The sequence below is a fragment of the Lithobates pipiens genome, unplaced genomic scaffold, assembly GCF_037356315.1.
Source record: "Lithobates pipiens isolate NorthernLeopardFrog02 unplaced genomic scaffold, aLitPip1_a1.2 Scaffold_85, whole genome shotgun sequence".
NCBI lineage: Eukaryota > Metazoa > Chordata > Amphibia > Anura > Ranidae > Lithobates > Lithobates pipiens.
The window spans coordinates 213,054-239,448 of NW_027507909.1; the positions used below are offsets into that span (position 1 = coordinate 213,054).

Below are 26,395 nucleotides of genomic sequence, written 5' to 3' on the forward strand. Positions count from 1 at the left end.
TTTTTTTCAGCCCCCATATATGTCACTGAGGACATATAGGGAGAATAATGAATTTTTTTTCTGCTTCCCTGAAAGATAGCAGGAAAAGGGGTAGATCTCCTCCCTCTGCTGAGATTCCTCTTTCAGATGACTCTTCTGACAAGGAGGAGAGATCCCTATCTTGGGACAGGGATCTTGAGCAGTCGGAGGAATCAGAGGAAGAGGAGAGAGTCCCCTCCTCCCAGGCGCTCAGAAAACAGGTGCAGTATTATACTGAATTGGTGCGTACCACATTCAGAATGCCTGCTGCTGAAATCGCTATGTCCTCTGTTTCTTCCCTGGGAGTCAGGAAAATCCCACAGACTGCTTTTTCCTTTCCAATTCATCCCTTAATGGATAAATTGTTGTATGAGGATTGGGGACATCCCGATAAACTGTTTGCTCCTCCTAAAAGGTTTTCTATGCATTATCCTCTGGAGGAAAGTTTCACCAAGAAATGGGGGGTCCCATCGATGCGGCTGTTTCTTGCGTGAATAAAAACCTGACCTGTCCATTGGATAATGCCCAGGTATTTAAAGATCCAACTGATAAGAAGCTGGAAACATTATTAAAAGCCTCCTTTTCCATGAATGGCACTGTAGTGCAACCTACAGTCGCAGCCGTGGGGTTGTGTCAGTTCCTCAAGGAACAGGTTAAGCAGATGCTTGGCCTCCTTCCCGGTGAGGAAGTGGAGAATTATGCAGAAATACCTCAAATTCTGTGTTTTATGATTGATGCGATTTTGGATTCTGTCCAAGAAGCATCTCGTTTGTCTCTCCTGTTGGTACACATGCGAAGGGCCCTATGGCTAAAGAATTGGGCAGCTGAGCTGTCATGCAAGAAGCATTTGATTGGGTTCCCGTTTAAAGGGGAACGTTTGGAGAAGAATTAGACAAATTCGTCCAAATATTTCAGGGGGTAAATCTACTCTCCTTCCAGTCAAAAGGAGCAAACGTTCATCATTTAGGCGTTCTCTCTCTCCAGGAGCATCAAGTTCTAAGCAGTTGCGACGGCCTTCTCAACCCTCCTCTACAGGAAAGGCTCAAGGCCAGGCCCAGGGACAGAAGAAATCTTGGGGGCGAAAGCCTGCCAAGCAGAGCCCAAAAGCTTCCTTGTGAAGGGGCGCCCCCGCTCGGCCGAGTGGGGGGAAGGCTCCTGCAGTTTACGGAAGCATGGCGGGAAGAGATCTGGGACAAGTGGGTGATCTCTTCCATATCTCTGGGCTACAAGCTAGAGTTTCAGAAGATTCCACCTTCTCGTTTTCTAAGGTCAAGGATCCCCAGGGACCCAGTAAAGCAAAAACCGCTATTTCTGGCCTTAGATCATTTACTATCCCAGGGGGTGATAGTAGAAGTGGACCCAAAAGAACAGGGTTCAGGGTTTTACTCGAATCTCTTCACCGTTCCGAAGCCAAATGGAAGTGTCAGACCTATCCTGGATCTAAAGGATCTGAACCGGTTTTTACGCATCCGGTCCTTCCGAATGCAGTCAATTCACACTGTGGTCTCCTCCCTGCAAGGGGGAGAGTTGATGGCATCAATAGATATCAAGGATGCATATCTCCATGTGCCAATATTTCCCGCACACCAAAAGTATCTAAGGTTCGCAGTAGAGCAGCGCCATTTTCAGTTTGTGGCCTTGCCGTTCGGGCTCGCTACGGCCCCTCGAGTCTTCACAAAGATTCTGGACCCTCTCTTGGCAAACCTAAGAGCTCAGGGTATAGCCGTCATGGCTTATCTAGACGATTTGCTTCTCATGGAGAAAACAGTAGCGTTCCTGAACCACAGTGTTACCAGAATGCTAGAACACCTGGAATGCCTAGGTTGGATTATAAACCTAGAAAAGTCGTCCCTACAGCCTGCTGCCAGGTTGGAATACCTGGGTATGCTTATCGACACCGCTCAGGGCAAGGTGTTTCTACCAAGACCAAAAGCCTTGGCCATTGGGGATCTGGTGCGCCTAATTCTGGGCAGGAGATCTTCCCCCATTCGGTTGTGCATGAGACTGTTAGGGAAAATGGTCGCCTCCTTCGAGGCCGTTCCATTCGCCCAGTTCCACTCAAGGCCTCTGCAAAGATGAATCCTTGTGGCTTGGAACAGGAAGCCCCAGTCCTTGGATCTTCCTATGCGTCTATCCCCAGGGACACGCAAGAGTCTCGTCTGGTGGTTACAAACCGAGAATTTGCTGAAAGGCAAAACTTTTCTTCCTCTTCCATGGAAGATTATTACGACAGATGCCAGCCTGACAGGCTGGGGAGCAGTGTTGGAGGAGACGTGCTCGCAGGGGAAATGGTCTGCGATCGAGAAGCTATTGCCCATAAATGTCTTGGAGATCCGGGCAGTTTATATGGCTCTCATAAAGGGGTCTTACAGACTACGGGGTCTCCCTGTTCGGGTTCAGTCTGAAAATGCCACATCAGTGGCCTATATCAATCACCAGGGTGGTACCAGGAGTCTGGTTGCGCAAAAAGAGGTGAATCGCATACTTGTCTGGGCAGAAAAGCATGTTCCATGCCTTTCTGCAGTCTTCATTCCAGGAGTGGAAAATTGCCAGGCGGATTTTCTGAGCTGCCAGCAGCTGTGCCCAGGAGAATAGGCTCTGCACCCCGACGTGTTTTGGAACATATGTCGCAGGTGGGGTACTCCAGACGTAGATCTGTTTGCGTCCAGGTTCAACAGAAAACTGGACAAATTCGTGTCAAGAACAAGAGATGCACTTGCTCAGGGGTCAGATGCTCTGACAGTTTCCTGGGATCAGTAAAATCTGATTTATGCCTTCCCCCGTGCCCGCTTCTGTCGCGGTTCCTGGGAAGAGTCGAGGGAGACAAAATCGGTTCTTTTGGTAGCCCTGGCTTGGCCCAGGCGACCGTGGTATGCAGAGATCATGACGTTGGCAGTAGGCAGGCCATGGATCCTCCCTCTCCGGCCAGATCTGCTCTCACAGGGTCCAATTTAACATCCTGCTTTACACAGTATGAATTTGACGGTTTGGCTGCTAAGACCCACATTCTGAGAGACCGTGGCCTTTCGGGGCCAGTCCTTTCTACTCTGGTCAATGCCAGAAAGCCGGCCTCCAGACTTATTCACTACAAAATCTGGAGGGCATATGTTTCCTGGTGTGAACTCAGGGAATGGCATCCTAGAAAGTATGTCATTAGCAGAATCTTGGCCTTTCTCCAGTAAGGCCTAGAAATGAATTTGGCCGTAAGCACTATCAAGGTGCAGATTTTGGCCTTGTCAGTGTTTTTTTCAGAAGCCACTTGCATCACATTCCCTGGTGCGGGCTTTCATTCAGGGGGCTATGCGGATAAGGCCGCCAGTCAAACCTCTGGTATGCCCATGGGATCTGAATTTGGTTCTCTCGGCTTTGCAGGGGCAACCATTTGGACCTTTGCATCTGGCTTCATTAGTTCTTCTGACTAAAAAATTGGTTTTCTTGGTAGCCATATCCATGGCTAGAAGAGTGTCAGAACTAGCAGCTCTCTCCAGCAAAGAGCCGTATCTAATTATTTATAAGGACCGGGTGGTCATGCGTCCCAACAGGTCCTTTCTACCTAAGGTGGTTTTGGGATTCCATTTGAATCAAGATGTAATCCTACCATCCTTTTTTCCCGGACCCACAGTCCATATAAGATGCACACTTTGGATGTGGTTAGGGCAATCAGTATATATCTTCAAGCAACTGCTCAGGTAAGGAAAACTGATTGCTTATTTATTTTGCCGGAAGGCCCTAGGAAGGGCCAGGTAGCGTCAAAATCCACTCTCTTAAAGTGGATTAGACAGATTATTTCTCAGGCCTATAGTGTTAAAGGGAAAATCCCTCCTTTTCAAGTGAAAGCGCACTCTACTAAGGCTGTAGGGGCTTCTTGGGCAGTGCATCACCAGACCTCCCTGGCTCAGATCTGTAAGGCTGCAACTTGGTCATCAGTCCACACATTCACCAGATTCTATCAGGTGGATGTCAGAGGGCAAGAGGATATCGCCTTTGGGCGCAGTGTACTGCAGGCTGCAGTTTAGGTCCTCCGGTCCCTGGCGGTCTATAATTATGATCTGTGTCTCCCTCCCCTCAATCTGAGCATTGCTTTGGGACATCCCACTATGTAATGAGCTCCTGTGTCTCGTGATGTATGATCAAGAAAATAGGATTTTTATATACAGCTTACCTGTAAAATCCTTTTCTTGAGAGTACATCACGGGACACAGGGCTCTCGCCCCTCTTGGGTTTTACGTGGTTTCTTATTGCTTTGCTACAAAACTGAGGTGCCTCCCATATGGGAGGGGTTATATAGAGGAGGAATTCTCCTTAATTGGGGTTAACCAGTGTCCAATCACCAGAGGTGCCTATATAACCCACTATGTAATGAGCTCCTGTGTCCCGTGATGTACTCTCAAGAAAAGGATTTTACAGGTAAGCTGTATATAAAAATCCTATTATTATCAAGTTAAAACAACAAGGGCAGAAGATTTGACCACTTCAGCCCTGGAAGGATGTACCCCTTCCTGACCAGAGCACTTTTTGCGATTCGGCACTTCGTCGCTTTAACTGACAATTGCATGGGCATACAACGTTGTACCCAAATAAAATTGACGTCCTTTTTTTCCCACAAATAGAGCTTTCTTTTGGTGGTATTTGATTACCTCTGCGGTTTTTATTTTTTGTGCTATAAACAAAAAATGCAACAATTTTGAAAAAAATGCATTATTTTTTACTTTTTGCTATAACAAATATCCCCCAAAAATATATAAAAACATTTTTTTTCCTCAGTTTAGGCCAATATGCATTCTTCTACATATTTTTGGTTAAAAAAAAAAATCGCAATAAGCGTATATTGATGGTTTGCGCAAAAGTTATAGCGTCTACAAAATAGAGGATAGTTTTATGGCTTTTTATTTAGTTTTATACAATACATGTTATAACAAGCCACACATTGTGGGCAACAACCGGCCACAAACTTACTGGTATAGAAAACAGTACAACATAAAAGGTATCACATAAACTTGTGATATATCCCCCCTAACTTTGCCCAGATAGGAATGAATGAATGAATGATTTGTATAGCGCTGCAATGCGAACTGAATCGCCTCAAGGTACACGAACATTCCTACCTCCAGCCAGAGGCAGTCTACCATAACACAAGGATACAGTTCCGTGACTTCCCATATGATCTAGCAGATATCCTCTGTGGAGTAGTGATGCCCCCCCCCCCCCCCCCACTGCCAAACGTCCTTGCCAGTCTAGCCGGGGTGAGGTAGATTCTGTGTAGGAACTCGTAGTGGATCAATCTATCTCTGCTAGATACTAAATACTGGAATGTAGTCCCCCACATATCGTCCCAATCGTCTCTGTCCAGTCCCGGAGCCTCCCAAGCTGTCCTGCAAGGCCCCAACAGGAGGATTGTTTCAAGGAATAAATCTTTATATAAAGCAGGAAACAGTTTTTTGCAGTGAATCACTGCGGGTCAGTAGCTCTAGGTAGCTGGGCTCAAGGTCAAGGGGCTCCCCACCAAATTGTGAGCAAAAAGCATGCAGCAATTGAATGTACCTAAAGAAATGTGCATTTGGCAAATCATATTTTAGTTTTAATTCATTGAATGACAATAAAGTACTGTTTGAGCAAGATTTTAATACCAGCTGATTGCTGTGGGACGCCGAGCGAACGGTCTTGCTGCTCCTGACTCCTCAATCTTTCAGGGTCTCCTGCCACTTACGCCTCAGTGGCCCGCTCGGTACTTACCCTGCTGCCAGTCCTACTCCACCGGACAGGGGATTGGGGTCCTTTCTGGTCCCGTCCACTCATTATTTTGGAGCTCCCCCAGAGAGGCCAGCCCTGAACACTGGAATACCACGCTTGATACTTGCTTGACCTGTGTTGCTTTTAATTACCAACATATTACATGCGTTCACTTCTGTAATTAGACATAAATATGCCTCTTGCTCTAGATTTACCCCTGATGAAGGAGACCAGAACATCTCCGAAACGCGTAGGGTTTTTGAGCACCCTGGCTCACCTCATTTTACATGGGTGATCTGTCCATCTACCATCTTCATTATATTATGGATATTACTGCATGCATTTAAATTATTTTGTGATATTTATCTCTCTTTTTTTTGATTGTTGTATTTTTCTACACATTATGATAATAAATATTCTTGTATCTTACTTTGACTATTGTACGTGCCGTTAAAGTCCAAACAATAGGGGTTTCCTCCCCTCTCTTTTAATTCCATATTCGGTCCATACCACCGGATCCGAGTAACTGAAGAAGTGTGTTAAATTGGGGTTCCTCCACAGCGGGGTATTAGGAGAAGGTCTGGTTGGGCTAGGCGTTCGCCCTCCCTGGGCCATGACCCATGCCTTCATTACTGAGCGCATGGAGTATGTCAGTGAGTATGGGGCTTTTAGACCTCTGTATACCAAATGAGACAGCACCTTGTAGGGGCCCACACAGGCCACTTCCAGGGATACAGAGGCATCATCAGGAGGAGTAGTCAGCCAGCGGTGGGCTACCGTCAACTGTCCAGCCAGGAAGTGGCATTTTTTTTTATTAGTAATGGCGATCTGCGATTTTTATTGGGACTCCGACATTATGGCGGACACTTTTGACACTATTTTGGGACCATTGTCATTTATACAGCGATCAGTGCTATAAAAATGCATTGATTACTGTATAAATGACACTGGAAGTGAAAGGGTTAACCACTAGGGGCGATGAAGGGGTTAAGTGTGTCCTAGGGAGTGATTCTAACTGTGGGGGGAGGGGCTACAACAAACATGACAGAGACCACTGCTCTCGATGACAGAGAGCAGTGATCTCTGTCCTGTCACTAGGAAGAATGGGAAAATGCCTTGTTTACAAAAGAATCTCCCTGTTCTACCTCTCTGTGACATGATCGCAGGCACGCATCGTCTGCGCACACACCCACAGTGCCACTTCTTAAAGGGGACGTACCTGTACGCCCTTTTGCCCACCAGTGCCATTCTGCCAACGTATATTGGCGTGCGCTGGTCGGGAAGCAGTTAATAGATGGAAAGTTGAAAAAAATGACTGAAGGTCCACTTTAACCACTTGCTTACTGGGCACTTAAACCCCCCTCAGTCCCAGACCAATTTTCAGCTTTCAGCGCTGATGCACTTTGAATGACAATTGCGCGGTCATACAACACTGTACCCAAATGAAATTTTTATCATTTTTTTCCCACAAATAGAGCTTTCTTTTGGTGGTATTTAGTTGCAGCTCGGAGTTTTATTTTTTGCTAAACAAACAAAAAAAGATGCAAAAAAAAAAAAATCATGTTTTAATAGTTTGTTATAAAATTTTGCAAACGGGTCATTTTTCTCCTTCATTGAAGTGCGCTGATTAGGCGGCACTGATAGGCTGCATTGGTGGGCACTGATGGGCTGCATTGGTGGGCACTGATGGGCTGCATTGGTGGGCACTGATAGGCTGCACTGGTGGGCACTGATAGGCATAGTTAAGGCGGCACTAATAGGCACAGATAAGGCGGCACCGATGGGCACAGATAAGGTGGCACTGATGGGCAAAGATGGGCACAGATAAGATGGCACGGATGGGTGGCACGGATAAGTGGCACGGATGGGTGGCACGGATGGGCACTGATAGGTACCACAGATAGATGGGACTGATGGGCACTGATAGGTGGCACTGATAGGTGGCTCTGATAGGTGGCACTGCTGGGCACTGATGGGCGGCACTGCTGGGCACTGATGGGCAGCACTGCTGGGCACTGATGGGCGGCACTGGGGTGCAGCACCTTTGAGGCAGATTTTGGGTGGCACTGTGGGTGGCACTGCTGGGTGGCACTGTGGGCACTGCTGGGTGGCACTGTGGGCACTATGGGCACTGCTGGGTGGCACTGACAGGGGGGCACTTACTTTATTTCAGGATGGCACTGCGGGTGGCAGGTGGGCACTGGCAGGGGGCAGGTGTCCGTTTAAATTGCTGGCCGTGATCGGGACTGATGTCCCGAACACGGCCGCCGGCGATCGGCTTTTTTTTTTTGCTCCTCGCGCTGTCAGCGCGAGGAGGAATACTAGCCGATTACCGGCTCCGTTTTATCACATGATCAGCTGTCATTGGCTGACAGCTGATCACGTGATAAGGGGTCGGGATCGACCCCTTACACGGATCGGTGATCAGGCGAGTCTCACGGACTCGCCGATCACAGAGCGCGCCGCGCGCGCCCCTCAGGGGGCGCGCAGGCCGCTCGTAACCGGGACTACGTCAATAGACGTAGTCCCGAAAATGTGGGTCCGCGCTATTGCCGTCATTTTGCAATAGCGCGGTACCCAAGTGGTTAAAGTAGTAATAAACCCAAGAGCAGACATTTATTATGTTGTAGCTTACCTATTCTTAGATATGATGGCCGTGTTTGTTTTCTTTTTTTTGGGCTTTCTTTCTTTCTTCTATTTTCACCTTGTGATCCGGTCAGTAAATCTGTTGTTTTTCAATTGCAAGGGGTCCTGCAGATGTAGCAGTTAGAGGGTTGAGACAAAGCATTTTCCACTGACAGGGGTGCTTACAATGATCAGCTTTTATTTATGTAAAACCTTTGGTTTGGCTTGAATTTCTGCTAGTACCTCTAACACTACCCCCAGACTGACAATGCTGCTGTTCAAATGTGAAAAAAAAGCTGTGTATACTTACCTATTCTAGTCTGCTCTGGACCGGTCAAGAGATCCGCAGCTCTGGCTCCCCTGTGTCAGTGTGTCATGGCTGCAGGGGAGAGGACAATGACTGGGACATTAGAGTCCATGGGTGATGTCACAGCTTCTTGAATTTCCAGCTGTTTTTGATCGCTTCCTCCTCACAAACACATGGGATCACGTGACCAGACTAAAAATAGGCAGGATAGGAGGCAGGAACAAATTTTAACACTAGTTAGTGTTAGACTGGATTTCTTCTTTAATTTCCCTTTTTCGGGTCCACTTTAATATGGTGGGGTTTGGACTTTGTCAATAGGTAACAATGTATCTGCTTTCTCTACACAGACCCAGTAATGTAAAAAATGATGTCTCGCCACTGGACCTATTAACTGACTTGGCTATTGGAAGGTAAGGTTTAATGGACTGGGATATAACTAAAATCTTGTCATACATACATCTTTGTTTCTTCTTAATAGATAGTGTGATGTGGTATTGTAACCCTCATTTGGGGGGTGGTTATGATAAATGAGCCTCTCCAAAAAGGGTATTGTGCCAGACCTGAAGGTAAGTTGGCAGTACCTCCACCCTGTGAACAGAGGGTATTCCCTTCCTGGGAAAGTAACCAGTAATCAAATCAAAGTAATTGGAACCAGGGGAACTACTGCAACCAGCATATAAAATTACATAAGTATATAGACATACACCAGCATTGAGATAATGTGAACTTTATATAAGATTTATCATAGTACATACATCCAATGTACAAACAGGTAAGATCAGCAAAAGGCCCAACAAGAGTCCTGGTGGAGAATACCCAGGTATACAGTTTTTAATAAAAATAACTCCAGATAAATGTTGATATCACAAATCTTGGTTGAAGGCCGAGCTGACGAGAGGGATCTCCTTGCAGCTCTGGGCTAAGCACCCCTGAAGGTGGTGACAGAAGTAGAATACTCAAAGAAACACAGGTGCAGGTAGCTTGGTAGCAGTTGACTGCCAGGGGAAAGATGTCATCGGGGTGAGCCAGGGTCATACATGGTCAGGTAGCAGGCTGAGGTCAGCACCATTGAAACAGGCACAGATCAGTCAGAGGCAAGCTGAGGTCAGTAGACAAAATCCACAGAAGCAAGGGAGGGGAGAAAACAGCTCAGACCTCTGGTGTAGTAAAATAATCAAAGGGCTTTATTAAAAAAAAACATATTTTATACTCACAAAATAAAATATGAAAGAGCGCATTGAGTCCATGAGAAAAAGCCCACTTAACACACAAAACATTCACAAGGAAAGGATGGATGAACAGCCACAATGTCCGAATCACTGTGTGGCTAGCTCACAGGTGAAGAGCTGGGCTGGATGCCAGAAGTCTCTGCTGCTCCTGCTTGACTCGATCAATCACAAGGACAGCTCTCAGTAGACGGTGGTCTTCTGTAAAAGTGGGGTCGCAGAATGCTTTTCAAGTTCTCCTCTTTATCAGCTAATCCCTGCAGGTTACCCAGCTCTTCCCTATGAATTACATAATGTCATATCACTTCATCAAGGGATTTGAAGTGGGTAGCATCTTATCAGCCGGTTTACTGTCACCTAGGTTACATGGGCACATCATAACCCTACCTGTTGACTGGTATACATACTGTACATCTGCCCTGTAATATTTATTAAAAACTAAAATATTATCACATCTTTGGGGTTTTCCATTACATCTAATGCAGGCTTTCTCAACCTTTTAACCCTACAGGAACCCCAAAAAATTATTTTCATGCGTCGAGGAACCCTTACTAAAACCAAATCATCAGGGCTCAATAGAAACAATGCTCCTGAGTCCTGATATTGGTGGAGTTGATACTGGAAGAATGTCCCCTTAAAGACAGCTAAAAAAATATTTGGTGTCATGCTGCTGGCTTTGCCAAGTGGTGCTGAACCTTGAACTCTGTAGGCATCATCAAATAGGTGGTTCATTAGCCACAGCTAAAGGAACCCCTAGAAAGCTCTGGAGGAACCCCAGGGTTCCACGGAACCCTGGTTGAGAATGGCTCATCTAATGGCTTCTCAGTAGGGCAAAAGACTAAAGATGATTTGCACCACTTTGTGGAAACATTGGATTTGCCATTGATTTTCCAGATTGGAGAATGATCAAATTTTATGCCACATATATAACCCCCAGAACGCTGGCAGCAGGTTCCGATGAGATCTAGACGCACGAATCAGACCAATGGAAAAGAGTAAAATCTGACTTCTTTAGGATTTAAAGCGGGAGTCCGCCGGGACTCCGCATTTTTTTTTTTTTTTAAAAGCCAGCAGCTACAAATACTGCAGCCGCTGACTTTTAAAATAGTGACACTTACCTGTCCAGCGCGCCCGCAATGTCGGCACCCGAAGCCGATCTCTAGATCGGTACTCGGGTGCTGCCGCCGCCATCTTGGGTATGGGAATCAGGAAATGGAGCCTTTCGGCTTCATTTCCCGGTTCCCTAATGCGCATGCGCGAGTAGCGCTGCGCAATAAGGACGGTCCCCGCTGCCTCTGGGATCTGTGTGTTTCCCAGCAGGCAGCGGGGCACTTGCGGAAGGGGGCGGGCACTTGCGGAAAGGGGCGTAATCTACGCCCCTTTCCGCAGAGAGCTATCCCGGAAGTGGGTGCAGTTACCTGGATTATCCAGGTAACTGCACCCCCCTCCCCCCTGAAAGGTGCCAATTGTGGCGCCGGAGGGGGGGAGGATTCCGATGAGCGGAAGGTCCATTTTAGGGTGGACCTCCGCTTTAAGTAAAGGAGGGGTAATTGAATATAGTCCTTACTTTATAAATAGATGGCGGTGTTAAGCATGCATTTATATTTAGCCGCAAGAATTGAAAAATGGTTTTAATTTTTTTTTCCCCTCCCAGGGAGTAAGAGATGCTCTATATATGAGTTTGCTTGATTTTTTTTCCAAATAGGTCAGTCCCGATATAGGTGGCTTTGTATTCTGCGAGATTGCAGATGGGTGGGGGGGCTCCGTGTATGGGCTGTATGCGTCTTTCTGGATTTGTCTAACCCTTAGTTGGTATATCCTATATCAGTGATGGTGAACCGTGGCACTCCAGATGTTTTGGAACTACATTTCTCATGAAGCTCAACTGCACTGCAGGATATTTTGTTATTTTTGTTTTCTTCTTCTTTTTTCAAATGTTTGTTTTAGTTATATGTTTTTTTTCTACTTTTCTTTCTTTTTTTTTTCTTTTAAGTTGCATTTGAAGGGGATTTTCAGGCTCAAGGTGGGCCATGGTATGGTATGGGGGTTGTTTCTTTCTTATTATATATAAGGAAAAATAGGGTCTGGGGCGCTACCTCCTGCTATTTGAGATATAATAGAGATATAATAGTTACCCAAATTTATATATAGCCTGTAACAAGCAGCCTACTACGTAAAAAGAAGAGCTAAGTTCACACTCTGTCTCCTATATTCTTTAGAACCACACTTGTACTCCAGGATATCCCCTCAACCAAAATTAAGTGTATTAAATTAAATATCCAGCACCATGTGTAAAAGTTTACCCCGTCTTAATACCCAACATATACTCTAAACGGGCTGCAAATAAACTTCCTATAATATATTTTGTTTCTTTCTTTCATCTGTGGAAGGGAATGGCACTAAGCAATTTACATTTACTTAATGAGTAATACATAAAAAATTGTGTCATATAATGTGAGATGTCTTATGCCGCGTACACACGTAGCGGACTATCCGACGGACTTAGTCTGGCGGACTTCCCGCCAGACGGTCCGTCCGACTTTCTGAACGGGCTACTTGCCCACATACCGCACTTTTTCAGCGGACTAATACGGCATACTAAGTCCACCGTACTATCCGCCCTACTTTTGGAATGAACGGACTCGCCCATACACGCGGAGGAAAGTCCGCTCATTTCGAGCGGGTCTCCAGGTAGCCGGGGCCCGCGAAGGAGTTGTCGCTAGCCCTGCCACCTGGTATGGACTTAAAGGGGAACCCCAACGCCGAAAAAAATCGGCGTGGGGGTTCCCCCAGGTCCACATCAGACCCTTGATGTCCCCGCCCATTATGGTGTCACAGTCCCAGCATCCTCTGGGACTGTGACATCATAATAGGCGGGGACATCATCCAGTGATGTCCCTATATAAGTCGCCGCGCATCGCGTCGGAGCCATTGTGAGCGAAGGATGCGACGAGTCAACATCTGAAGAGAAGAACAGAAGGCCAGAAGGCAGCGGCGACGACAGCGGCGACAGAAGACCGGGCCACCGCCTGTAAAAGAGCTATAAGAAGGCGCGGTGGCCCGGCAGAAGAACCGAAGAGGGGGACAAGATCCCAGAAGAGGGGGACAAGACCCCCGAAGTCGGAAGAAGAGGCCAGCGGCGAGGAAGAAAGCCGGGCTCCTCCGCTAGCAAAAGAGCTAGCAGAAGATAGCGGAGAAGTCCGGCGAGAAGACCCCCGAAGACGGAAGACCCCCGGAGCTGTGCAATAAACTATTTTTACCGTGTTGTGTTTTTTTTTTGTACTTTTTTTCACAGGTGAATGGGTAGGGGTACATTGTACCCCATACTCATTCACATAGGGTGGGGGGCCGGTATCCAGGGGCCCCCTTATTAAATGGGGCTCCCAGATTCCGCTAAGCCCCCCCGCCCGCAGACCCCGACAACCAACGGCCAGGGTTGTCGGGAAGAGGCCCTTGTCCTCATTAACATGGGGACAAGGTGCTTTGGGGTGGGGGGGGGGGCGCTCGCTCGTCCCCCCTTTCCTGGCCGGCCGGGTAGCGTGCTCGGACAAGGGTCTGATGTGGACCTGGGGGAACCCCCACGCCGTTTTTTTTGGCATGGGGGTTCCCCTTTAAGTCCATACCAGGTAGGCGGGGCCAGCGACGTCTCCTTCGCGGGCCCCGCCTACCTCGAAATGAGCAGACTTTTTTCCGGGTGGGAAAAGTCCGTTCATTTCAAAAATACGGTGGACTAGCATACGCACGGCCGGATTGTCCGCCAAAATGCGAGTCCGGCGGGAAGATTGTAGTGCAAAACTACTTTCTAAGTCCGCCGTACTTTCGGGTCAAAAAAGTATGCCGGAGGCTACACACGGGGGGATTGTTTGGCGGACTTGAGTTTGCCGGACTTTTCCACCAGATTGTTTGATCGTGTGTACGTGGCATTAGTTCACCTTATAAAAGGGGTTGTCTCTGGCAGGAACTGCGTAGTTTAGCCGCAGATGTTATTTTATTGCAGAAGACACACTTTGTCTACCCCCCCACGTATGCCTTTGGTTTTTTATAATCAGTGGTTTCATGCACCATCCCCTATTTTGAGGGGTAAGGGAGTAACAATAGGGGGGCACAATCTCGGAAAACCTATCTCTCATGTCTTTACAAATTGACCAAGAAGGTTTTATCAAAGGGGGGCTGCAAGGCCACTGTTATATTTTTGCCTCTATTTATGCTCCTACTACACACACAGTGAGTTTCCTCTCTAAAACTTTGGGGAAGTTGGAGAAATTTAGGGATGGTTTTTTGGTCTTGGGGGGGATATTTTAATTTAATCTAGGATTCCAGGTTTGATACATCTTCAGGTAAAACTTAGATCTCATTTAGAGCTTTAAAGTACGTTTAACGTCTATGCTCTCTTCATCTTGTAGATAGTTGGCAGATATTACATGCTAGACAGAAATATTATAGTTATTATTCAAAAATACATAATCTTTACTCTTGTCTTGATTTGCTGTTGGTTTCATCTGAATAGTGTAAGCTCGGCTACTCAAAAGAATAGGTACCCCTAAGTGGACTTTTGAGGCATTAATATCTAAACGGCAAAAGAAGTTTTGAGATGTATTTGAAGTATTACAAAAATATATTTATTATACAAAACATTTAATTTTAAAAACATGGTCACTTAGGACCGAATATTGGAATGTATACAAATCTGTATGAGAAAACACTAATGATCAGATGTGATCCGTCTCCCGACGCATTTCAATTAAATTCTTTTCTCACGCATGTGCATCTATAATATTGTTAGAAATATACAATGTGAATAAACAAAAAATACATATAAATCCGTAGAAAGTATAATTTTTGTATAATGGATACACTTACATGTGCTAAAATAGGGGCTTATTTACTAAAGGAAAATCCACTTTGCACTGCAAGTGCACTTCCAAGTGCACTGAAAGTGCACTTGGAAGTGAAATCGCTGTAGATCCGAGGGAGACATGCAATGAAAATAAAAAAACAGCATTTTAGCTTTTACATGATTGGATGATAAAATCAGCAGAGCTTCCACTCATTTCAGATCTACCCCTTAGATTTAGAGCGACTGCACTTCCAAGTGCACTTTCAAGTGCACTTGCAGTGCAAAGTGGATTTGCCTTTCGGAAATAACCCCCATAGTGTCACAGATGAAACATTCCATAATAAAAAGCAGAGAAAAAATGATGTTTTATAAAATAAAAAAGATGGAGGGCAGCCGACCGAAAGGTCTCTTGCATGCTGGGTGACTGCAAACCCACCTGAGTGGGAAACCAAAGAGGGAGAAGAGGAAGTAGGCCCCACATGAATGATGACCCAGTATAGTGTGGGGTGGCAAGGTTCATCGTATAATGGAACCAAGTACCTCCATTCTGTATTGTATGTCCAGCAGAGTGGACCAGCTAATTGCCCCCTAGGGAGCATATGTAGAACGACAACAGAAAATGAAGAAAATTACCAAAATAGTACATAGAGATAAATTATATATGGCATCACTTGAAATACATATAAATAGTATGTGATGATTATTAACAGGTAAAAGAATAAAGATAGCAAGCAAATGAGCAATATCATTGAAGGAGGAGGACATACACAGAGGGACAATATAACAAAACATCAAATTTCTATTTCTCCATATCTCCAGATGAAAAACCCTCTAAAAAGGGTTTAAAGTATATTGCTTCATTCAGGCCTAATGAACATGTAGCTTTTAGCTTATGGATCCACCATAATTCAGTTTGGAGGACGACTTTGTTCCAGTCCCCCCTCTTGGATTAGGGTGGATACAATCTAAAATCAAAAATTACAATTTTGGAAATTTTCCTCCATGCATTCATTTTGGGTGGCGACCAAGTGGCAGATCTGCATACTCCTGATGTGTCTGTATGCACGCCTCCAAAAGTTGTAGCTTTGTTTTACCAACATAGAAAAAGCATTTGAAAAAGCATTTGATAGGGTAAATTGGGTCTTAATAATTGAGGTTTTGAGGGGGATGGGCCTAGGTGACCGTATGATGGGATAGGTTGGGTTTCAGCATTGTACACTGACCCTGGAGCAAGGGTTAAAGTGAATGGTACACTTCCGGACTACTTTGGCATATGCAATGGGATTAGACAGGGGTGTCCTCTGTCCCCATTTCTGTTTGCCATGGTTTTGGAGCCCTTTCTCCGTATGGTCAAGGGAAATGAGGATATCCTGAGAATTTGTATTGGCTCAGTGGAGCATAAGGTATCAGCTTATGCAGACAATTTATTATTTTATCTTTCCACCCCCCGCGAGTCACTATCTGCTTTGCTGTCCAAAGTCTATAGACATGGCCTTTTGTCTAATTTTAAAATAAACTTTGAGAAGTTTGTGCTCTTACCCATTCAGGTGCCTTCAGATGTGGCAACATTCCTGCAACATTCCTTTCCTTTTATTTGGCGTTTAGACTACCGACTATATCTGGAGGTTTATATTATCCCTGACCCAAAGCTCTTATATGAACTTAATTATAGTTCTTTGTTAACAGGTATAATGAGGTACTTGTAGGGATGGAAGGGTCATAACATGACATGGTTTTGGAGAGTGAATGCTCTTAAAATAATATTACCCAAAATACTTTATACACTGTGCCTATTGCACTTCCACAAATCTTTTTTAAACCTATTCTTAGATATGATGGCCGTGTTTGTTTTCTTTTTTTTGGGCTTTCTTTCTTTCTTCTATTTTCACCTTGTGATCCGGTCAGTAAATCTGTTGTTTTTCAATTGCAAGGGGTCCTGCAGATGTAGCAGTTAGAGGGTTGAGACAAAGCATTTTCCACTGACAGGGGTGCTTACAATGATCAGCTTTTATTTATGTAAAACCTTTGGTTTGGCTTGAATTTCTGCTAGTACCTCTAACACTACCCCCAGACTGACAATGCTGCTGTTCAAATGTGAAAAAAAAGCTGTGTATACTTACCTATTCTAGTCTGCTCTGGACCGGTCAAGAGATCCGCAGCTCTGGCTCCCCTGTGTCAGTGTGTCATGGCTGCAGGGGAGAGGACAATGACTGGGACATTAGAGTCCATGGGTGATGTCACAGCTTCTTGAATTTCCAGCTGTTTTTGATCGCTTCCTCCTCACAAACACATGGGATCACGTGACCAGACTAAAAATAGGCAGGATAGGAGGCAGGAACAAATTTTAACACTAGTTAGTGTTAGACTGGATTTCTTCTTTAATTTCCCTTTTTCGGGTCCACTTTAATATGGTGGGGTTTGGACTTTGTCAATAGGTAACAATGTATCTGCTTTCTCTACACAGACCCAGTAATGTAAAAAATGATGTCTCGCCACTGGACCTATTAACTGACTTGGCTATTGGAAGGTAAGGTTTAATGGACTGGGATATAACTAAAATCTTGTCATACATACATCTTTGTTTCTTCTTAATAGATAGTGTGATGTGGTATTGTAACCCTCATTTGGGGGGTGGTTATGATAAATGAGCCTCTCCAAAAAGGGTATTGTGCCAGACCTGAAGGTAAGTTGGCAGTACCTCCACCCTGTGAACAGAGGGTATTCCCTTCCTGGGAAAGTAACCAGTAATCAAATCAAAGTAATTGGAACCAGGGGAACTACTGCAACCAGCATATAAAATTACATAAGTATATAGACATACACCAGCATTGAGATAATGTGAACTTTATATAAGATTTATCATAGTACATACATCCAATGTACAAACAGGTAAGATCAGCAAAAGGCCCAACAAGAGTCCTGGTGGAGAATACCCAGGTATACAGTTTTTAATAAAAATAACTCCAGATAAATGTTGATATCACAAATCTTGGTTGAAGGCCGAGCTGACAAGAGGGATCTCCTTGCAGCTCTGGGCTAAGCACCCCTGAAGGTGGTGACAGAAGTAGAATACTCAAAGAAACACAGGTGCAGGTAGCTTGGTAGCAGTTGACTGCCAGGGGAAAGATGTCATCGGGGTGAGCCAGGGTCATACATGGTCAGGTAGCAGGCTGGGGTCAGCACCATTGAAACAGGCACAGATCAGTCAGAGGCAAGCTGAGGTCAGTAGACAAAATCCACAGAAGCAAGGGAGGGGAGAAAACAGCTCAGACCTCTGGTGTAGTAAAATAATCAAAGGGCTTTATTAAAAAAAAACATATTTTATACTCACAAAATAAAATATGAAAGAGCGCATTGAGTCCATGAGAAAAAGCCCACTTAACACACAAAACATTCACAAGGAAAGGATGGATGAACAGCCACAATGTCCGAATCACTGTGTGGCTAGCTCACAGGTGAAGAGCTGGGCTGGATGCCAGAAGTCTCTGCTGCTCCTGCTTGACTCGATCAATCACAAGGACAGCTCTCAGTAGACGGTGGTCTTCTGTAAAAGTGGGGTCGCAGAATGCTTTTCAAGTTCTCCTCTTTATCAGCTAATCCCTGCAGGTTACCCAGCTCTTCCCTATGAATTACATAATGTCATATCACTTCATCAAGGGATTTGAAGTGGGTAGCATCTTATCAGCCGGTTTACTGTCACCTAGGTTACATGGGCACATCATAACCCTACCTGTTGACTGGTATACATACTGTACATCTGCCCTGTAATATTTATTAAAAACTAAAATATTATCACATCTTTGGGGTTTTCCATTACATCTAATGCAGGCTTTCTCAACCTTTTAACCCTACAGGAACCCCAAAAAATTATTTTCATGCGTCGAGGAACCCTTACTAAAACCAAATCATCAGGGCTCAATAGAAACAATGCTCCTGAGTCCTGATATTGGTGGAGTTGATACTGGAAGAATGTCCCCTTAAAGACAGCTAAAAAAATATTTGGTGTCATGCTGCTGGCTTTGCCAAGTGGTGCTGAACCTTGAACTCTGTAGGCATCATCAAATAGGTGGTTCATTAGCCACAGCTAAAGGAACTCCTAGAAAGCTCTGGAGGAACCCCAGGGTTCCACGGAACCCTGGTTGAGAATGGCTCATCTAATGGCTTCTCAGTAGGGCAAAAGACTAAAGATGATTTGCACCACTTTGTGGAAACATTGGATTTGCCATTGATTTTCCAGATTGGAGAATGATCAAATTTTATGCCACATATATAACCCCCAGAACGCTGGCAGCAGGTTCCGATGAGATCTAGACGCACGAATCAGACCAATGGAAAAGAGTAAAATCTGACTTCTTTAGGATTTAAAGCGGGAGTCCGCCGGGACTCCGCGTTTTTTTTTTTTTTAAAAGCCAGCAGCTACAAATACTGCAGCTGCTGACTTTTAAAATAGTGACACTTACCTGTCCAGCGCGCCCGCGATGTCGGCACCCGAAGCCGATCTCTAGATCGGTACTCGGGTGCTGCCGCCGCCATCTTGGGTATGGGAATCAGGAAATGGAGCCTTTCGGCTTCATTTCCCGGTTCCCTACTGCGCATGCGCGAGTAGCGCTGCGCAATAAGGACGGTCCCTGCTGCCTCTGGGATCTGTGTGTTTCCCAGCAGGCAGCGGGGCACTTGCGGAAGGGGACGGGCACTTGCGGAAAGGGGCGTAATCTACGCCCCTTTCCGCAGAGAGCTATCCCGGAAGTGGGTGCAGTTACCTGGATTATCCAGGTAACTGCACCCCCTCCCCCCTGAAAGGTGCCAATTGTGGCGCCGGAGGGGGGGAGGATTCCGATGAGCGGAAGGTCCATTTTAGGGTGGACCTCCGCTTTAAGTAAAGGAGGGGTAATTGAATATAGTCCTTACTTTATAAATAGATGGCGGTGTTAAGCATGCATTTATATTTAGCCGCAAGAATTGAAAAATGGTTTTAATTTTTTTTTCCCCTCCCAGGGAGTAAGAGATGCTCTATATATGAGTTTGGTTGATTTTTTTTCCAAATAGGTCAGTCCCGATATAGGTGGCTTTGTATTCTGCGAGATTGCAGATGGGTGGGGGGGCTCCGTGTATGGGCTGTATGCGTCTTTCTGGATTTGTCTAACCCTTAGTTGGTATATCCTATATCAGTGATGGTGAACCGTGGCACTCCAGATGTTTTGGAACTACATTTCTCATGAAGCTCAACTGCACTGCAGGATATTTTGTTATTTTTGTTTTCTTCTTCTTTTTTCAAATGTTTGTTTTAGTTATATGTTTTTTTTTCTACTTTTCTTTCTTTTTTTTTTCTTTTAAGTTGCATTTGAAGGGGATTTTCAGGCTCAAGGTGGGCCATGGTATGGTATGGGGGTTGTTTCTTTCTTATTATATATAAGGAAAAATAGGGTCTGGGGCGCTACCTCCTGCTATTTGAGATATAATAGAGATATAATAGTTACCCAAATTTATATATAGCCTGTAACAAGCAACCTACTACGTAAAAAGAAGAGCTAAGTTCACACTCTGTCTCCTATATTCTTTAGAACCACACTTGTACTCCAGGATATCCCCTCAACCAAAATTAAGTGTATTAAATTAAATATCCAGCACCATGTGTAAAAGTTTATCCCGTCTTAATACCCAACATATACTCTAAACGGGCTGCAAATAAACTTCCTATAATATATTTTGTTTCTTTCTTTCATCTGTGGAAGGGAATGGCACTAAGCAATTTACATTTACTTAATGAGTAATACATAAAAAATTGTGTCATATAATGTGAGATGTCTTATGCCGCGTACACACGTAGCGGACTATCCGACGGACTTAGTCTGGTGGACTTCCCGCCAGACGGTCCGTCCGACTTTCTGAACGGGCTACTTGCCCACATACCGCACTTTTTCAGTGGACTAATATGGCATACTAAGTCCACCGTACTATCCGCCCTACTTTTGAAATGAACGGACTCGCCCATACACGCGGAGGAAAGTCCGCTCATTTCGAGCGGGTCTCCAGGTAGCCGGGGCCCGCGAAGGAGTTGTCGCTGGCCCTGCCACCTGGTATGGACTTAAAGGGGAACCCCAATGCCGAAAAAAAAATTTCGGCGTGGGGGTTCCCCCAGGTCCACATCAGACCCTTGATGTCCCCGCCCATTATGGTGTCACAGTCCCAGCATCCTCTGGGACTGTGACATCATAATAGGCGGGGACATCATCCAGTGATGTCCCTATATAAGTCGCCGCGCATCGCGTCTGAGCCATTGTGAGCGAAGGATGCGACGAGTCAACATCTGAAGAGAAGAACAGAAGGCCAGAAGGCGGCGGCGACGACAGCGGCGACAGAAGACCGGGCCACCGCCTGTAAAAGAGCTATAAGAAGGCGCGGTGGCCCGGCAGAAGAACCGAAGAGGGGGACAAGATCCCAGAAGAGGGGGACAAGACCCCCGAAGTCGGAAGAAGAGGCCAGCGGCGAGGAAGAAAGCCGGGCTCCTCCGCTAGCAAAAGAGCTAGCAGAAGATAGCGGAGGAGTCCGGCGAGAAGACCCCCGGAGCTGTGCAATAAACTATTTTTACCATGTTGTGTTTTTTTTTGTACTTTTTTTCACAGGTGAATGGGTAGGGGTACATTGTACCCCATACTCATTCACATAGGGTGGGGGGCCGGTATCCAGGGGCCCCCTTATTAAATGGGGCTCCCGGATTCCGCTAAGCCCCCCCGCCCGCAGACCCCGACAACCAACGGCCAGGGTTGTCGGGAAGAGGCCCTTGTCCTCATCAACATGGGGACAAGGTGCTTTGGGGTGGGGGGGCGCTCGCTCGTCCCCCCTTTCCTGGCCGGCCGGGTAGCGTGCTCGGACAAGGGTCTGATGTGGACCTGGGGGAACCCCCACGCCGTTTTTTTTGGCGTGGGGGTTCCCCTTTAAGTCCATACCAGGTAGGCGGGGCCAGCGACGTCTCCTTTGCGGGCCCCGCCTACCTCGAAATGAGCAGACTTTTTTCCGGGTGGGAAAAGTCCGTTCATTTCAAAAATATGGTGGACTAGCATACGCACGGCCGGATTGTCCGCCAAAATGCGAGTCCGGCGGGAAGATTGTAGTGCAAAACTACTTTCTAAGTCCGCCGTACTTTCGGGTCAAAAAAGTATGCCGGAGGCTACACACGGGGGGATTGTTTGGCGGACTTGAGTTTGCCGGACTTTTCCACCCGATTGTTTGATCGTGTGTACGTGGCATTAGTTCACCTTATAAAAGGGGTTGTCTCTGGCAGGAACTGCGTAGTTTAGCCGCAGATGTTATTTTATTGCAGAAGACACACTTTGTCTACCCCCCCACGTATGCCTTTGGTTTTTTATAATCAGTGGTTTCATGCACCATCCCCTATTTTGAGGGGTAAGGGAGTAACAATAGGGGGGCACAATCTCGGAAAACCTATCTCTCATGTCTTTACAAATTGACCAAGAAGGTTTTATCAAAGGGGGGCTGCAAGGCCACTGTTATATTTTTGCCTCTATTTATGCTCCTAATACACACACAGTGAGTTTCCTCTCTAAAACTTTGGGTGAAGTTGGAGAAATTTAGGGATGGTTTTTTGGTCTTGGGGGGGATATTTTAATTTAATCTAGGATTCCAGGTTTGATACATCTTCAGGTAAAACTTAGATCTCTTTTAGAGCTTTAAAGTACGTTTAACGTCTATGCTCTCTTCATCTTGTAGATAGTTGGCAGATATTACATGCTAGACAGAAATATTATAGTTATTATTCAAAAATACATAATCTTTACTCTTGTCTTGATTTGCTGTTGGTTTCATCTGAATAGTGTAAGCTCGGCTACTCAAAAGAATAGGTACCCCTAAGTGGACTTTTGAGGCATTAATATCTAAACGACAAAAGAAGTTTTGAGATGTATTTGAAGTATTACAAAAATATATTTATTATACAAAACATTTAATTTTAAAAACATGGTCACTTAGGACCGAATATTGGAATGTATACAAATCTGTATGAGAAAACACCAATGATCAGATGTGATCCGTCTCCCGACGCATTTCAATTCAATTCTTTTCTCACGCATGTGCATCTATAATATTGTTAGAAATATACAATGTGAATAAACAAAAAATACATATAAATCCGTAGAAAGTATAATTTTTGTATAATGGATACACTTACATGTGCTAAAATAGGGGCTTATTTACTAAAGGAAAATCCACTTTGCACTGCAAGTGCACTTCCAAGTGCACTGAAAGTGCACTTGGAAGTGAAATCGCTGTAGATCCGAGGGAGACATGCAATGAAAATAAAAAAAACAGCATTTTAGCTTTTACATGATTGGATGATAAAATCAGCAGAGCTTCCACTCATTTCAGATCTACCCCTTAGATTTAGAGCGACTGCACTTCCAAGTGCACTTTCAAGTGCACTTGCAGTGCAAAGTGGATTTGCCTTTCGGAAATAACCCCCATAGTGTCACAGATGAAACATTCCATAATAAAAAGCAGAGAAAAAATTATGTTTTATAAAATAAAAAAGATGGAGGGCAGCCGACCGAAAGGTCTCTTGCATGCTGGGTGACTGCAAACCCACCTGAGTGGGAAACCAAAGAGGGAGAAGAGGAAGTAGGCCCCACATGAATGATGACCCAGTATAGTGTGGGGTGGCAAGGTTCATTGTATAATGGAACCAAGTACCTCCATTCTGTATTGTATGTCCAGCAGAGTGGACCAGCTAATTGCCCCCTAGGGAGCATATGTAGAACGACAACAGAAAATGAAGAAAATTACCCAAATAGTACATAGAGATAAATTATATATGGCATCACTTGAAATACATATAAATAGTATGTGATGATTATTAACAGGTAAAAGAATAAAGATAGCAAGCAAATGAGCAATATCATTGAAGGAGGAGGACATACACAGAGGGACAATATAACAAAACATCAAATTTCTATTTCTCCATATCTCCAGATGAAAAACCCTCTAAAAAGGGTTTAAAGTATATTGCTTCATTCAGGCCTAATGAACATGTAGCTTTTAGCTTATGGATCCACCATAATTCAGTTTGGAGGACGACTTTGTTCCAGTCCCCCTCTTGGATTAGGGTGGATACAATCTAAAATCAAAAATTACATTTTTGGAAATTTTCCTCCATGCATTCATTTTGGGTGGCGACCAAGTGGCAGATCTGCATACTCCTGATGTGTCTGTATGCACGCCTCCAAAAGTTGTAGCTTTGTTTTACCAACATAGAAAAAGCATTTGAAAAAGCATTTGATAGGGTAAATTGGGTCTTAATAATTGAGGTTTTGAGGGGGATGGGCCTAGGTGACCGTATGATGGGATAGGTTGGGTTTCAGCATTATACACTGACCCTGGAGCAAGGGTTAAGGTGAATGGTACACTTCCGGACTACTTTGGCATATGCAATGGGATTAGACAGGGGTGTCCTCTGTCCCCATTTCTGTTTGCCATGGTTTTGGAGCCCTTTCTCCGTATGGTCAAGGGAAATGAGGATATCCTGAGAATTTGTATTGGCTCAGTGGAGCATAAGGTATCAGCTTATGCAGACAATTTATTATTTTATCTTTCCACCCCCCGCGAGTCACTATCTGCTTTGCTGTCCAAAGTCTATAGACATGGCCTTTTGTCTAATTTTAAAATAAACTTTGAGAAGTTTGTGCTCTTACCCATTCAGGTGCCTTCAGATGTGGCAACATTCCTGCAACATTCCTTTCCTTTTATTTGGCGTTTAGACTACCGACTATATCTGGAGGTTTATATTATCCCTGACCCAAAGCTCTTATATGAACTTAATTATAGTTCTTTGTTAACAGGTATAATGAGGTACTTGTAGGGATGGAAGGGTCATAACATGACATGGTTTTGGAGAGTGAATGCTCTTAAAATAATATTACCCAAAATACTTTATACACTGTGCCTATTGCACTTCCACAAATCTTTTTTAAACATATGCGTAGAGGCTTCTTGACCTTTGCATGGAACGATAAACATGAAAGATTGGCATATGATATATTGCAAAGACATAAGTGGGAGGGTGAGGGGTTGGGCTTCCTGACATAGCTTTGTATTATAAGGCTATGTCTCTAGTATGTAGCCTAAATTGGTGTCATGATACTTAACTTACTTAGTAAAACATGGGTTTCCTTGCAGAAAACACTTGCAGGCAGGAATTTAGCGGAACACCCTGGGTTCTGAAAGCTTCCAGGGGTCTCCCGAAATGGACATCTCCCTTAACTTTGGCATCCTTGTTGCTCTGGGATAGAATGAATATAACTGCCAAATTGGCCCTGCAGACATCCCCCTTGGCCCCAGTGGGAGTATATCCTTGGTTACCCTGGGGGAAGAACTTAGATCATTTGGAATATGGGGTGCAGATGGGAGCACTGTATGTGCGCAGTTTGCTCCGAGGGGTAACTTGTCCCCGCTCGTGGAGCTGACTTAGCCTTTGGGAATATTCCTTTAGCATCATGGAAATATCGCCAGATGGTAGAAATTTTTGATAAACTAAAACCTCGAATAAGATCTTTGAGCTCCCTTACTACTTTTGAATCGCTGTATGTCCATATCTAAGTATCTAGACACCCTAGCCTAGATGTATAGACTGGTCCTTAGTGGGCAATACACTTTAACCAGAGAATGGGAAAGAGAGCTGGGGTATAATTTTACGTCCTTACAAGTTAAAGTGGTTCTAAACCCTTACAAACCACTTTGACCTACAGGTAAGCCTAGATTAAGGCTTACCTGTAGGTCCAAGAAATAGCTCCTAAACCTATATGGTTTAGGAGATATTTGCCCGAAAACGGGCACCGCTGTCTATGGCGCATGCGCCGTAGACAGCGGCGCGCAGGCGCACTGAGCGCGGCATTCTCAGCGACGGAGCTGCCGCGCGTGTCGGCTCCCGTGCGCATGTGTGGGAGTGACGTCATCGCGGCTTTGCCGAATGACAGTGGCGGAGCTGCGAGACCCCACCAACAAGATGGATGCGGCGGACTACAGGGGACAGCGGCGACTTCGCTGGCTCCTGTGTCAGGTAAGTGACACATAATGGGCTACTATGCGATGCATAGTAGTCCATTATGCTTTGCCTTTGCAGGGAATGAAGTAGAGGAAGTAAATATCAGGGTTTACTTCCTCTTTAAAAGAATGATTAAATCCACCCATTTTACTACTATAAGTTCCCATACACAGGAAATGTCATATACATTTTTGGCTAGATGGTACCAGACTCCTGTATGCCTAGCACAAATATATCTAGCAAGAGATAATCAATGCTGGAGGGGCTGTGGGCAACAGGGCATGTACATTCATTTATGGTGGACCTTCCCCAAGTTCAAACCATTTTGGGAAGCGATTGCGCCATGGAATAAACTGCTGACAATCAGACCCATAGAAGTCTTTCCTCTACATTTCCTGTTCCATGGGATGCCCTGCTCCAAAATGTTCTAAAAAAAAGTATTACACCTTATTTGTTGAATGCAGCAAAATCATTAATACCAAGGGTTTGGAATCAGGCGATAGGTCCCACTTTAACAGATTGGAAAATAGAGGTTAATGTAATAATGGAGGCGGGGCAATGGGTACACACAGTTAAGGAATCAGGATCTATACGATATGTTT

At 45.0% G+C, this 26,395-nt stretch overlaps 1 protein-coding gene across 4 annotated transcripts in view; it reads left to right on the forward strand.

Annotated features, from left to right (window-relative positions):
- The window catches only part of LOC143973605 (histo-blood group ABO system transferase-like), a 299,587-nt gene that overhangs the window by 187,233 nt on the left and 85,959 nt on the right, over nt 1-26,395 (forward strand). Inside the window, exons 4-5 of one of the 4 annotated variants that reach the window (XM_077474454.1) lie at nt 9,028-9,090; nt 17,208-17,270. The exons of 1 other annotated variant lie outside the window; for it this stretch is intronic. In XM_077474454.1, coding sequence (XP_077330580.1) covers nt 9,028-9,090; nt 17,208-17,270 — 126 coding nt within the window. The remainder of the gene's footprint in view (nt 1-9,027; nt 9,091-17,207; nt 17,271-26,395) is intronic. 2 more of the 4 variants (XM_077474455.1, XM_077474457.1) reach the window with 2 other exon arrangements.